The sequence below is a fragment of the Dromaius novaehollandiae genome, chromosome 1 (genome assembly GCF_036370855.1).
Source record: "Dromaius novaehollandiae isolate bDroNov1 chromosome 1, bDroNov1.hap1, whole genome shotgun sequence".
Lineage (NCBI taxonomy): Eukaryota > Metazoa > Chordata > Aves > Casuariiformes > Dromaiidae > Dromaius > Dromaius novaehollandiae.
In genome coordinates this window covers 134,904,492-134,919,043 of record NC_088098.1, presented here as the reverse complement: position 1 = coordinate 134,919,043, position 14,552 = coordinate 134,904,492, and the positions used below count along the sequence as shown (strand labels likewise).

Sequence of the window (14,552 nt, the reverse complement as noted above, 5' to 3'; positions counted from 1 at the left end):
CAAGTAGCTTGAACTGTAACTACCAAAAACATCATTGATGACAAGACACAACAGACTTATACACAGTCCTTACTCCTGTTTTGTTTTGTTTTGTTTTTTTCATTCTTAAGGTGAGAGAAAAAAAAGTTTTGCATAAGGGGAAATTATGTTGGCTAGTTAGAGCTAGTATCTCACAGGAAGATGCATATAATTCTTGCAGTAATGTAGAACTCTTGCATTCTGACCTAGAGACTTGCTGACACCAACTGGATCTTTGGATCCCACCAGAAATTGCAAAATCTTTTTTCGATTTCTGCTTACTTGTCCTGTTTAACAGGAGAGTATTTGGGGATAGACTGTGCACACCAATGTAAAGTACAGGTGCCTAGTTCAGACACTGATCTTTGTTCTTTACCAAACATCTGTTAGTTGAGAGAGTCTACCCGAAAGCACTGGGATGTTCACTAGGATCTTCCAGCACAAACAAAAATGTTTACCTTCAGTTCAGCACCAAATTTGCTTTCAATAGTAGAAGCTTTTAACAGCCATGTAGTAATAGCTCTTACAACCACAGGAATGTTTTTTACAAATTCACATTAAAAATGCTAACATGTAGCTTGTGACTATCCAAGGTTTTATTCTGAGGCTCCCAGTTTTTCTAGACTGCCAGAAGTTTGTTGTTATGCTTACTTTACTGCAACACAGACATTCTTCAGCAAATAAAAAACTAGACCTGAGAATCATCATAATGCTGAGAAGCATGTAAAGGAGTTAGAGTTTGTTAAGAGGGTGACAGTATCACATGTGCTAGCTACTATTTACTTTTAATATCCTTTGGCAAGTCTCATTTAGCCAGTGATCATCATAAGAGTCATAAAGGATATTTTAAATTGGATTGAAGATATCTTCTTTATAACGTCATTCTCTCAATCTCTAGTAGTCCAGAGCTGGCATCAGTTCTCGACAGTTCCTCCTGCAGAGTTTTTTCCATTAATCATTCTCTCTAGAGTTCTTGGGGTGTAGTTCTTCACGGGATGATAATTGTTACTGCCTGCTACAGGAATTCTTTGCAATACTGTTTTTGCAGAGCTAGTCTTACCCATTCTCCTTTTTATCTTACTTGGAGTCTTTCTGTAACATAGCAAAAGATTTTGAGGATTGTTAGAGTCACAGTTCTTTCTGTAACCTGGCACCAAACATTTTGATATCCATGAGGGTTGTGTGCAGTGTCAGTATGCACAGAGGAGCGCAAGTTTTGCAGATTTTGGCGCACATTCCAAGCTATGGCTCTGAAGAAACAATCTCCTTTGGAAAATCCCGTTGCAGGTGAGCATTCCTCCTAGCGATGCTTTGCTTTCCTTTTTGGTTTACTGAACTTCAAACAGGAAAGTCTTCTCATCATAAGATTTCTAAAGCTATGTTAATTAGTGACTCTATCTTTCCTTAGTTTGGATATTCTAAATGGAATCTAGAAACTGAGAAAGCTGTCTGAAAATCTTCTCTGTTACTAGTGCTTCCATCATTCTGTTTAGTCATATGATCATTATAAGGTATTATAAAGGGGTTTCTTGGTAGGCAAAATGATGCTAGACACAGCATATGCATCCTGTGCTTGTTCATACATAAGAGGAGGAATATTCCCCCTTAAAGTTTTAATACTTGATTATTCTGTTTGTTTTCTGTGCATCCATTGGTATGCCCTTTTTTGTACTACAGAAATAAAACTGAAACAGCGAGTGCTAAAGCTCAGTAAAGTCAACAAGAGCTACCTGTTGTTTTCAAAAGGCTTTGAAATGTGCCGTGCATTCCTAATGGAGCATGGATATAAGAATAGGTGCACTGATCTCTTTTTACATTCTTCGTATGCATTGAATTCTTTGAATTTATTCCATACACTTCTTTTCATTCAGAACATCAATCAATATTTTAGTTTCTTCAAGCAAATTATAGGATGAATGCCATATATTGTTGGAATTTAAAAAATACGTAATGTATGAATATAGTAAGGACAGATCTCTTGAACTGAAATACTATGCATTTAGTTTTTGTATCTTATATTACAGACAGACTCAACCAACGGGGAGAATCCAAGCATCAAGAAATCCCTCTTTCCTCTTTTTAATTCAAAGAATAATTTAAAGCATAGTTCTTCTTTGAAAAAGCTTCCTGTAGTCACTCTACCCATGGTATTAATTTTTAAGTACAGTAGCAGTGTAAAATGCTCCAGTAAACTTGTTTTACTGACTAAAGCAGCATGTATTTTATTTTCACGGGTTCACTTTCTCTTCATGCCAGTTAAGTACCTGGGCCAGTTCGATAAATTCTAGTACAATTGGCAGTTCTGTTGGAATAGATTGTGTTTTTTAAAAAATGTTTTTAGTAATCTGATATACTGAAAATGTAATGTACACAGTTTCAGGTAGAATGAGATTAAAGGAGGAAAATGGTTGCAGAGTTGCACAAATTTGAAATTAGACTATCTCTCTTTGATTCAATCAGGAAAAATTAAAATTAACCCGATTTATTTTATAGCTATATTGGAGATACATTTTATATGCAAGCTGATTCTTTGTATTGGAATTGAATTAGACAAATACTGTAACAACAGATTCTCTGGGAAAAAAAAGTTTTTATCTCATGCTTCTGCTATATTTTTTTTGCTTCTGATTGTTCATGATAACCTCTTTTTAATGCAAATTGTCTTTAAAATTTTAGTTGTCCAGTTTTTTGCATTAAATTCTTGGAATGATATAAAACTCTTTACATATAAAAGCTTAAAATAATCTCTCTGCCATAAGTTTAATTGAAGTTGCTGTTTGTTTTTCATTTTTCAGGGAGTTTTTCAATTTTTACCTTAGTTTGGAATTTTGGGGAAGGAGAAGAAAGATGGGGAAAGAAAAAGCTCTTTTTCTTGTAATGGCAATATCAGCCAGACATTAGTTTAGAAATGATTTTGATCTGCTTCACACAGGAACAAATTTATAGAACTGATCCATGGTCTTAACTGAAGTATGGAATGCTTTTTAAGTGAAGATGAGGTGCAACAATTTTTTTTTTGAAGCCTTGTTTAACTGCTCTCTCTTACAGCAAATAACACTAACAGCATGTGAATGCTTTAAGGGCTAAGGGTTTAGCAAATCTGCATGATATCCACAGCCACTCATTATTTACTATGGGGAAAAATATTGAAAGTGCATTACAATTCTGCCACAGTAATGGAATTCACTTGCATTATGTAATTAAGTGGGGAAAATGGTTTACAGCTATTTTTAAGAATATATTAAGAAATCACTAATTAATATTTTGTTGCAGATGCCTAGTAGTGATGGTCAGGATCTTTTGGCATTACAGAAAGCCATTCACACTTCTAATCACCAGAGCAGCAGGCAGAAGGATTGGCATCCTGAGAAGATGACAGAAATCCAGCCTCATGTAAGTGCCGTTATCAATTCCCTGTATTCTGAGATCACTGATGTGTCTTGACAGCTTTTTCTCTGGTGAATAGAAAAATTGCATTTGGCATTATTTCCCAACCTCCCCATTCCTTGTTCATTGAATGTGAAAAGTCATGTGCCTTCCATCCTGCATAATTCTTTGATAATCTACATATGAATGACAGGGAAAAGAGAGACAAAAAGTCCCTGTGTCAGTCTTTGAGTCTTCTGAAATACTGGTTATGTTTTGGTATTAGATGCAAACAAAATCTAATTGCACATCTCTGGTAGGCACTGGAGCATTGTATAAAGACCCTCCGGTTTGCGCTGCCGGGAATGGTGCATCCTGAGGGTGCTGTGCTACCCTACACAGAAATACTGGATGGGGTCCTTGGGGTATTGTAACCACATTACTGTGCAGCTCTGCCTCAGCTGGCACAAACTGCAGTTTGAGCAGGTTAGATTATTGGAGCATAGCATTGCACTAATGCACCTTTGTTTTCTCCAGTTCTAAAACCAGCTTTTGGGGATCAGGGTTTTGGAGAGAGCCTCTGTGCCATGCTGTGTTGCCATTACAATGCTGAAAAATAAACAAGAGGGTTTGTTACAGCTGCAGTGTTTGAAGACATAAATTGTTCTATGAGCTGTGGAATTTAATGAAAGCAGTTCTCTACCAGTTTGTGTTCTCGGGCTCCCCCAAGTCATTACCCGTTTCAATAACCCCATGTCTCTGTTTTTCTATGGGCTGCTCACCAGCTAAAGCAGCACGTGCTATGAGGGACCAGAACAGCTTATCACCCAGTTGCTGACTAACAAAATATCAAACAGCTGAGTTCTGCTAGCCTTTATCTCAGTGCGGAGAGTTACTCAGGTCTCTCTCTGTGCCACACTGATGTTCAGGAAATTTTAAGGAACTTCGTATTTCCAAGATTTGTAAAATATGGCCATAAAGTATGGCTGAGGATCTAAAGTTAATAGCTACCCATCTGCCAGTACTCCTACTAATGCAGGTGCCTGTGCCTTCTTTCTCATAGGAAATCAGGCTAAACTAATTGGTGGGAACAGAAGTTTTTCTGATGTAGCCATTTCCTTTTTCCAGGTAGCTAATAGATTTGAATCACAATGAGAAGACGTTTTTTCAGTGTGTAGTTGTAGCTTGAACTGAGATATTCCAAATGAATGCATATTAAAAGGAATGAAGTCCTGTGAAGTTCAGAATGCTCAATTTAAGATATGACAGCTTTGCTACAGGAAACCTGATATAGTATTATAAGAACAAGAGGGCGCTAGGTCAAGTGCTTTCCGCCATGTCTTTCAGAACCAGCCATTAAAATCTCTTCGAAAGCTATTACATCTCTCCTCTTCAAATCATTCTGTCCCTGCTGAGCCTCGCTTCCAACCCTTACCAAGTCAGCCAGCCAAAGCTTCTTTTTCTGAAGTGCGAATTCACCCCATGAGTCAAAGCTCCAGCAGTGGCAGCAGCAACGTACGGCAAGAGTCTCAGTCAAAAAGCAGGCCAACACTGCAGATACCTGGCCAGCTGGAACCTAGCTGGCACGTCGCGCCAGTGAACAGGAGCACAAACGACGGGCCTCCCTACTCTGATCAGCTGCCTTCCAAGAGCGGACAGAATGGGCACACATATAACCGAACAAACCGATCACGAATGCCAAATCTGAATGATTTAAAAGAGACAGCCTTGTAATTGCACTCCAGAAAGTAGGCCAGTTCACTGGAGATTGACGTAGGGGAGTGATGGTGGTGGTGGTTCTAGTGATGGTAAGACTGTATTTTCAGCTTTATAAAGGTGTGCAATATGTACATGTGGAGCTATGCTGTTTGGCACCACAGTGAGAGTCAGGGATTATACAGTAAAACAAGTTGAATTATGAATTACCAGTCATCAGAAATGTCATCGGATACTAGGCAGAGTGTGCCGTTCGGGGAGAAAAATATATTACAGTTTTCTCTCGTTTACATTCCAGCTTAGTGCACATCTCTGTCTGAAAGCTGGGAGGCTTTTGGTATGTATTGGCACTTGTAAGGGCGAAAACATTCATGTCTAGACCTATGCCCTTACTACATTTTTTGCTGCCTAGTTAAAACAGTGGGGTTTATGTGGTAGAAGTGTATCCCTGTTAAGGGTTTAAAGTTAAATTGTACGTCTTAAATTTGTTTTTTAAACTACCATATTTGATAGGATTTGTAATATTTATTTATGATGACCTAATATCGTACTGTTATAATCATATCTTTTATGTTATAATGTAAAGTTATTTTGAGCTGTTTGAAACATTGTGAAGCAGTGCAACAGCTACAGTAGTTTCTATAAAAAACTAACAGTAACATTTATATATTGCATCAGGAGTATTTTATTCTATATATAAATATATATATAAATGGAAAATAACTGTCTGTTTTTTAAATATACTCATTTAAAAGAAAAGTATTGTTATGACACTATCTGCCATATTTTTATACATTTGTGATATAAAGTGCAGTATTATACTTCTAATAAAAGGAAGTTGAATGTGGATATAAGTGTGACTGTAACAGTATGAATCTTGCTCGGCTATTAGAGCCCGGTATTATAGGCATTATTGGTAACAAACAAAAGACGGCATTCAATGCCAAGCTTTATTATGGGCTATTTTGTTGGAATTATTGGCTAACTGTAAGAGACTGCAGAACTGTACAGTAATCTAAATGTGGTATGTTCTCCCCTAACTGTGTCCTTAGCTTTCCTGTTAATATTAATGGGAGTTTTGCATCTGCATCATGAGCGTAGAGCCCCAAATTTTTTTTCTCTAAAGATATTAAGTGCCCCATGACTACAAACTAAAGCAGGTGCTCTTCCACTTAATAGTAGGGGTGAAGACCAAAGAAACATAGCATGAATTGCAAGCGAAATGCCAAACTTCGACACTTACGCATAGCATGCCACTGCAGATCATGGTATAAGCTTTTATGTATATGTGTATTTTACATCTTGTTTAACAATCTATTAACTATTAAGATGAACACTGTATTAAAATTTAAAATACTCTTGCACTTTTTATTATATTTAAGGATGTATTTAAAGCTACCAATCTTATATTTGGATATTGAGGGAGAAGGTTGCTATGCAGCTTATTTTCTCCTTACATTTTGCTCTCAGAATATTCCAGTGCACAGTTCAGTTTCCAGTCTCAGCAAATAGTAGATCTTGGGTTCCAGTCTCCTGTAGAACATTATTAAAACTGCCTTTACGCTGGTGAATTTCGAGTGTAGCAAATATACAACCTGATTCCTCTGTTGCTACCGGTAAGATCAATCACGGGTGAGTTGGTAGGAGTCAAAAGTGTTATGCCAGTCTAGTGCAATAAGTGGAGAGTGAGGCCTGTAGTGTCAGAACAATACAGTCTTTCCTTTTTAAACACATTAGTTCAACTCTGCCATTACTCTGCAGCATAGTTCATTTTATATACGATGTTCTCATAAAGTAAATGTACTTGCAAATACGTTGTCTTTTGCAAAAAGAGATTAACCTGAATGTAAATTTGATGTTTTAGCCATAGATAGAGTTAACAGAAGTAGCCAGACGATAAGAGCTGAAGTTCCTACTTTGAAAACGATGCAAACTGGACGTGATGATGTTCAGTACCTCTTGAATCATACCAAAGTTCCAAGAACATTATATGACAAAATTGGCACCACTACTTTTAAAATCTTTGTCATAAAGTACAATATGAAAGTATGTCATTTCAGGTTTGTCCATGGCAAAAAGTAAGTCTAGTAAATCTCAAAAACCACAAAGTAAGAATTCTTTGTTTGTGAATTGCCTGCCAGAAATGTGTATGTGGGTTTTTTTACAGATATATATGATATATTCTGTGTTTATGTATCATATATATCACATAGATAAATACAGTAGACATGACAGGATGTTCATCTTTTTGATAATGTCACTGGGCATCCAAGAAACACATTGTGATGTTTACTACTCATTATTATCACTGTATATTTCTTCTGACCTTTTAGAAATCTTTGGATTCACCAGTTCATCACAATTGGGTTAGTTCTGTTCTCTGTTCTGAACTGGGCTGATGCCGCTGAAATCCCTTACAAAAACATTGTCTTTCGTTCAAGAGTGGGGCTCTAAGCAGTACTATGTGAATGTCTCAAACTGAGCATTCAGACTAGACTCTTCTGTACTTTCTGGATATAATTCCTTTTGCCTCTACTAGACTTTTACCTTGTTGGTAAAAGTTTCATGCTTGGGATAATCATATTGGGCTGTCTATGGTGGTTCTGATTTCTGGCAGGGAAAAATGCTTCCAAAGGATTTTTCTTCAGTACCCATTAAGTTAAATTAGAGTAATCTCTGAGTGTACTTATAGCTGTTCAAAATAGTTAGCAAAGCTTCAAGGGTCACCCAAGGAGTATTCAAGTATTTGGTGGCCCATATTTATGGAAAGTTATTCTTGCTTCATAATGTATTTTCTTCTCAAATTCAACAAACCGTAGTAGATTAAAGTTGAGTACTAGATGGTATTGAACGTATTTAATATTTTCTTCCTTCTGTTGGAAAGAACTTCCAGCAGCTCAGCCAGCTGGTGCTGGGATAAATTGAGTATTTTTAACCTGGTCTAACTATTTAGAGTATTGCTAATGTAATTTTGCTGAGGCTTCCAAAGGAGTCTTATTACAGTGACTGAGATTTGCTGACTGAAAAAAGGAGAAGAGAATTACAGAACAAACTATTTTGTAAGTGCGAGCTTTCTTCTTCGCTAGTTCGTGAGTCTTGTGCTACACGTTCTGTAGAGTTATTTAGGATAAAACATCTCAGACTGTATTTTATTCTCTGGTGATCTGTTTTGCCTTATTATGGCATCACTAATGATGTGAATAGAAAAAAGCCTAAGTTTCAGAAATGAGTTAAAGTCATTTTGCAGAACTCAAGCTGCCTGAACTTGTCTATATGTTTTTACTATTATTGAGCTCTTGTTAACTGAAAAAAGGCACCTTAAGCTCCTCTTAATTTAAATTGCATATGTGTTTGAGTTGTCCTTTCAAACTGTCATGAAAATGTGTTAGCCAAAACCAACATTTTTCAATAGACCTGACCGCAGAGAACAGTCTCTTAGAGCCATTTAATCTGTTTTGTTCCGTTATCGCGCTCCGAGGTTCATTGCTGCTCCGAGAGCTCACCAGCACAGAGTTCTTGGCAGGAAGTTGGTGATACCAGATTCAGTCCATTCTTCCCCATCCCACAGGGCTCAGGACTGATACCAAACTTTGATTTCAGATACCAGGTCAGACCAAGGTAGATGTCTATGGATTCTGATACAACTCTACAGATACTCATTCTTTTAAGATCGCTGTTAAAGCAGGACTCAAACTTCAAGTCTTGTAATACACCCTCAAATCATCTTTAGGCTTGTCGCCTTTCTCTCTCCTAGCAAGACTTGCTTCTGAGAGCAAAGGTAGAGTGATTCTTTAAGAAGCAGAGTCCTGTGATAGGCACTTGGCTTTTGGCCATTCCTTGCCATTCTAGTTGGGTCTCTCGTGGAAGATAAATCTTAGTAGTACAGGCAGCTACATGATCAGCTTCATTTTGTCTCCTTCAAAAGCCACTGTCACTATTAGCTGACTAAACCACTGTGTTCACACAGAAGCAGCTGTGTATTCTAAACGGTTCAGCTCTGTAGACCTTCCCTATAACAAAGGGAATACTGATTACATAACTCTGAAAGCACTGTCATAATCTAAGACAAAACCCAGGCACTTTCAAGAGGAACCACGAGCTAGAAAATTTTATTCATGTTTCTGTTGTTTGTGGTCTTGAAACTATTTGGGAGTGAGACATGCTTTAAAAATATCTGCATCTAATTAATTCTCTATATGTTGAGCACTGTTAGAGTAGAAGGGGGGAAAATATTTGAATCCCAGTCAGTCACATAAAATATATTAAAAGGATAGCCATAAAAATATACCACAAAATGTGGGGTGGCCATGAATGTTTCATTTCTTCCATCCCAAACTTAGCATACACAATGCATCTATTAATGGGATTACACCATAAACCACACAGCTGGGCTGTTGTAGTTCATGTAAGTAGGCCCATCATGTGAAGTAGGATAAGAATGTCACAGAAGATGCTTGGAAAGGTAGTGTGCCCTATTTGACCGTTTTTGAATAACCTTCAGTCAAGACACTATTTAAGAACAGGTGCCTTTCCCCATGCAGCTCTCCCTAATAGTGTCATGATATTAACCATTCATTAACCGGGGTTTGAAGTGAATGAGAAAAGCCATTTAACTTCTAGCCTTTGTTAAAAAGGAAGCAAAAGAGTAAATCCTTTTAATATAACACAGCTTTGAAGCTTCTAGATGTTGGCTCCTTCTTCAAAGGATCAAACAGCACAGTGCATCATTGCTGAAGGACTTTCAGGCTAATGAAGGCTTGTAGAGATCACATCACTTGGCTCAGATGTTGTAATGAAACTGCAAGATCTTTCATTCTGCAATCACAAAGCAAATTTCATGAAAATTCAGCAAAGCACCAAATAAAATTTTATAGGAGATCTTCTTTTAATCTCAAGAGAAAATTTTTTGGTGGATAATCTTTTGCTTCAATGGTCTATTTTAGTAGCTATTACAGCAGATAGCAGGTGTAAATCTGGTGGATGAGGTTTGAGCTTACCTGCTCCAAGTTCTGCTTTTGTTACCGAGGTATCCTTACGTATAGCCAGATTTGGAGCAAAAGGTGTCTTTTTTTGACATACTGACAAAGTGCAAAATGTGTTAGAGGACCATCCCTCTATATTTTGATGCTTTCATTTCACCAAATCAGATTGCTTCTCAAGCTCTTTTAGACTGTAACTCAAATATGCAGCCAGGCAAATGTGACTCAAGACATGGCCCAAGGGTCTGAATGTGGAATTTATGACTTGGGACTAAGAGGTCAGGGATGTGACTCTAGACCTCTCTTATCACCTCTGCAAGTCGATCTACCTCCTCTCTTACAGAATGTGGTCAAGGTTTGGTTTGTGTGTTCTCAGTTTATTACCAATTCCAGATTTTGAAGAGGCATAGAAGATTCTTCCTTTAGGTACTGTTAGCAACCAAGTAATAAAATTTCGATGGGCCTTCATCTGATATATTTCTAAAACTTCAAGCCATCTCAGCTCTCCTTCTAGAATTCTAATGCCATCCTTTGCACTGCTTTGCAGTCTTCCCTTGCACTTCCCCCTGTGGTTCTCAAATATTGCAGTTGCCTTGTTCTTCATTGTTTCTCTAGTGCAGCAGATTATCAGGGAGTTAGAGGCCTTATCTACTACTCCAGCCTGTTTGCTGTTTTATTCAAACAGCTATCCTTAGACTTGCTCAGGATTTTCTTAATTTTTATCTTCCATTTCTTTTGGATATCTTACCTTGTTGTGCCCCCACTGAAATATATTGCCTACCAGGCTTTTTGTTCCACCAGGTCTCTGTTTTCATAGGACGTTGTTTCTCTGGATCCATTATGAGAATTGCAAGGTGGCATCTTAAATGTACAGAAATGCTGTGTCAAGTAACTGCTTTTGTAGAGCTTTCCATTAGCAAAGTTAAAGCATGTCCATTGCACAAGATAGAAGACTCTTGACATGTAAATCCAATGGCAGAGCTCCTAACTGCTTAGTAACAAGGCAAAGCTTCAAGCATAGGTCAGATTCAGGTAACTGTCTACACATTTTCCCTTTTTTTTTCTTACCTCTTTTTTGCTAGTGCACATCTTAGACTTATACGACTGAAGGATATCTCTGATCAAAAGAAGTAACATCTATATATTTGGTTTATATGGAACAATAAGCTAAAATCTTCCATGAAACCATAATTTTGCTGGAAATTCTATGCAGGCATTTTGAAGTCTGGTAAATCTGTTGAGGAAACCTTTCAGGACTGCTTAGATCTCCACTGTGAAATACTGAATTCTGAATTATGTCATTTGGGAGAAGGAAGGAAGAACTAGGTTTAGAAAAATGTGATCTTTTTTCACCATCTGCCAGTACAGACTATTCCAAAAATAACAGACTGTGGAGGTAGTTTTCAAAACTTCTAAATTTATGGATAAGATTCCCCAGTTTTGTTAACAGCTGTTAGAAAGTCTGAAGCGCACAAACTTTGAAATCTACCATGCTTTCTGTTGTGGAAGGGATGTGATGTGATGTTAACCTTTTTAATCCTGGAATACAAATTGATTTTAAAATGTGTTCAATATTTAAAGATGACTTCATGCAAGTTAATAAACCATTTGTAAAGTGATTGTATACAATCCTTTGTATCATGTTGTTGGTACATCTTACCAAATTTTTTTTGGGCATGTATTCCATTCTTAACTTCTGTACAATTTCTATTGTTGCTGTAAATACTCTAAAAGAGAAAAAAAAATCCTGTGGTAACCTTAACTATCAGCATGGAAATGGTTCATTTTTACTGAGCACAATGTATTTTTGAATGGGCCTTCCAAAATATGTCTTTAATAAAATGCAGGTTTTGCACTAGAGAACTGGCTTTTTTCATGGCTAATGTTATTCCTCACACATTTTCTACAAAGCACCATCTGATATATTAGCTTGGATCAGCTAAGCAGGACAGATCAGAACTGTAACAGACTTCCTCTGACCTGCAAGTTATTGCTGGATCCTGACTAACTCCTGGTTTGAGAAATTGGGTCGTATCTGTCCACAGGAGGAGAGACTAAACGGCTGTGAAGCACTTGGCTGCCCACGCTTTCCGTAGCTTCAGTGCAAAAGCTTTTTTGCTTTTGTTCACCTCTTCCATTCAGGGCAAAAATTTCTGCCGATCTGTTTTCTGAACACTATCAACCCACCAGTCCACTCCTCAGTCTCTACCCAGGAAATTAAAAGGCTGCTAAAGTTGTCAACCCTTGAAGTGTGTCTTTGCTGCACAAAGGGATCAACAATTTGAATAGCAGGTTGAGATTTCCTCATTCCTGTACCTAAGATGAGACTTTTCTAGATAAATGTTCAGATGTCAGTGATACTCTCTGGGGAGGGTCCCCTTGAATGTGGCCTGTCATGATGTTTTTTGTGTGTGTGCAGCTTTAAAAAAATCTTGTCTCTGATAGTCCCTCATTCTTCAAGGTTATTTGTAAACAAACTGAGTAGGGAGCTCCTTTCCTTGCCCCCACTTTCTTTCGCTTCACTCCCCAGCAGACCTGCTGGCAGCCTGGAGTGCCCAGCACCCTCCTCCCACACCACGCTGCACCGCAGCGCTGCCCAGGGCCTTCGCTGAACTGCCCCTTGCTTCACAAACAGCTGGCCTGAGCTAAAGGCTTTAACACCCACCAGGACAAGCCGCCCAGCATTTCAAAACTCCTGTACAATTGCCCCCAGCCAGAAATGTATTTGAGATGCCTGTTTTCTGGAAATGCCCAGTTCTCCTGGGACATGGTTTTACTCTTACAGCCTCTCTTTTCTCTTGCTCTCTTGGCAACCTCACTGTAGCAACTCCAAGGCGCTAGATGCCCTTTCCTGCGCTCCTCATAGAGCTCCAGGGAATGGAGTTGCCTCCTTGTCAAAGAGGGCCACAGACAAAGCGCCTCTCCGTGTTATCCACGCTGCAGTCAGCCTAGGGAGGGAGAGCAAAGCAGGTGTGGAGATTTCTCCCTCCAGCAGCCATAAGAGGAAAATTCCTTTAGGTACCCATTAAGAGAAAGGGGTTAAAGACTCTCACAAATGGTGTGGCTGGACTGGAGGGCATGAGGCAGTCGCTTATCCCATAATTTAGATTGGGCAAGCTTGACTACTCAGCACAGTTTCCTCACTTCTCTTTGTAAGCACTCCAGACTAAAAATTAATGTCAGGAATCTGAAAGCAGCTCTTGGTCATGCTTCCTATTTCAAAATTATTGTGATTTACAAAGTTTCAAAGCCGTGTGTTGGTCTTCTTACCTCTGCCGATAAATGCCTGCTGAATTATCACTCCTAGAGGATAGATGCTTTTTCAGCACTTTTGCATCATTTCTTGCAGGCTCAGTTGCTGCCTCTGTTCTGGTTAATTGTGCTTGGAGGCATTTGTGCCAGTAAATTAGAATGGCATTGATGTGCTAGGAAAAGTTAGACTTTATGAGCAAAAGCCTTGTATTTTTATAATTGTATTTTGGCTCATTTTATTGTGCTTTCATCATGCCCTCAGCCATGCTGATATTTCAATATGCTGCGTTTATGCTGAGGTGGAAGATGAGAGCAATTCTGAAAGTGTTTTATGAGCACTTAATTAATTAAGCCTCTCAGCACCCCTCTTTACAGATAAGAGGCAGAGGTTAAGTGAATTTCCAATGGTCGAGCAGCAAGCGAGCTGCACAGCGAGGATCCGAACAGAATCGCCAGCTCCACCAAGAACCATGGCTGCATTGCAAGTAAAAGCCAGGAACAGGTCCCTTCCCTGAGTGGCCAAGCTGAAGAGGCATACTGCAAAGGGCAGGGTGAGGCAAGAGGCAAATGAGCTGTGAAATTCTGCATATTCCAGTTATGAATAAACAAATACCTTATCTGTCGCTGTACATTTCAGTCTGGAAGGAGGGTCCAGTGACTTCTTTGAAGCTAGGAGGCTGGAAGAGCAATAACACAGGACCTTGTTATCTAGATAGTCTTTCTTCCCTCAGAGGCCTTATTATATCCTCTCTGTAGGGTCAGTCATGTGATGGTATGTAATTTATTATGGTGCCCTGGTGTATAATGGGGCGTGATCCATCCATTCAGGCTGTGGACTAAGCTTAGGAGCTCTTTCAAATTATTGAGTAACTCTTGGCCTTTGCTGCAGGGTACCTCTCCAAAACCAGACAGCTTGCAAAACCCTGGACTGAGCATGGAAGCTATTCAGAGGCCAGTCACAGCCAAGGGTTTGCATAGTTATAGCTTAACTGCTTTTGGGTGCTGCAAACATTCACCATCCGGTGCCTGGCCCCTAGGAGTGTCTGTTTTCCTCCAACTCCTCAGTCACACAACAACAACAAAATACCTCTTTTCCCCATCCTTCTAGTTGCCATCCACCAGGACACGAGGCCAAGCTGTCCATGCTCCTTTTGGGGAAGGCAGAGCCCCAGAGGAGCGGCCGGAAGAGGAGGTGGCAGCAATCAGAAACAGTGGAGGATG

The 14,552-nt window shown here is 38.9% G+C and overlaps 1 protein-coding gene across 4 annotated transcripts in view; it reads left to right on the top strand.

Annotated features, from left to right (window-relative positions):
• CDKL5 (cyclin dependent kinase like 5) overlaps window positions 1–11,942 on the top strand; it is a 146,487-nt gene extending 134,545 nt beyond the window's left edge. For 3 of the 4 annotated variants that reach the window (XM_064499420.1, XM_026120740.2, XM_064499416.1), the window contains 3 exons: window positions 2,043–2,165; window positions 3,292–3,411; window positions 4,732–11,942. In XM_064499420.1, coding sequence (XP_064355490.1) covers window positions 2,043–2,165; window positions 3,292–3,411; window positions 4,732–5,118 — 630 coding nt within the window. In that variant the 3' untranslated portion in view covers window positions 5,119–11,942. The remainder of the gene's footprint in view (window positions 1–2,042; window positions 2,166–3,291; window positions 3,412–4,731) is intronic. The other variant, XM_064499428.1, reaches the window with a different exon arrangement.
• The last annotated feature ends 2,610 nt before the right edge of the window (window positions 11,943–14,552 follow it).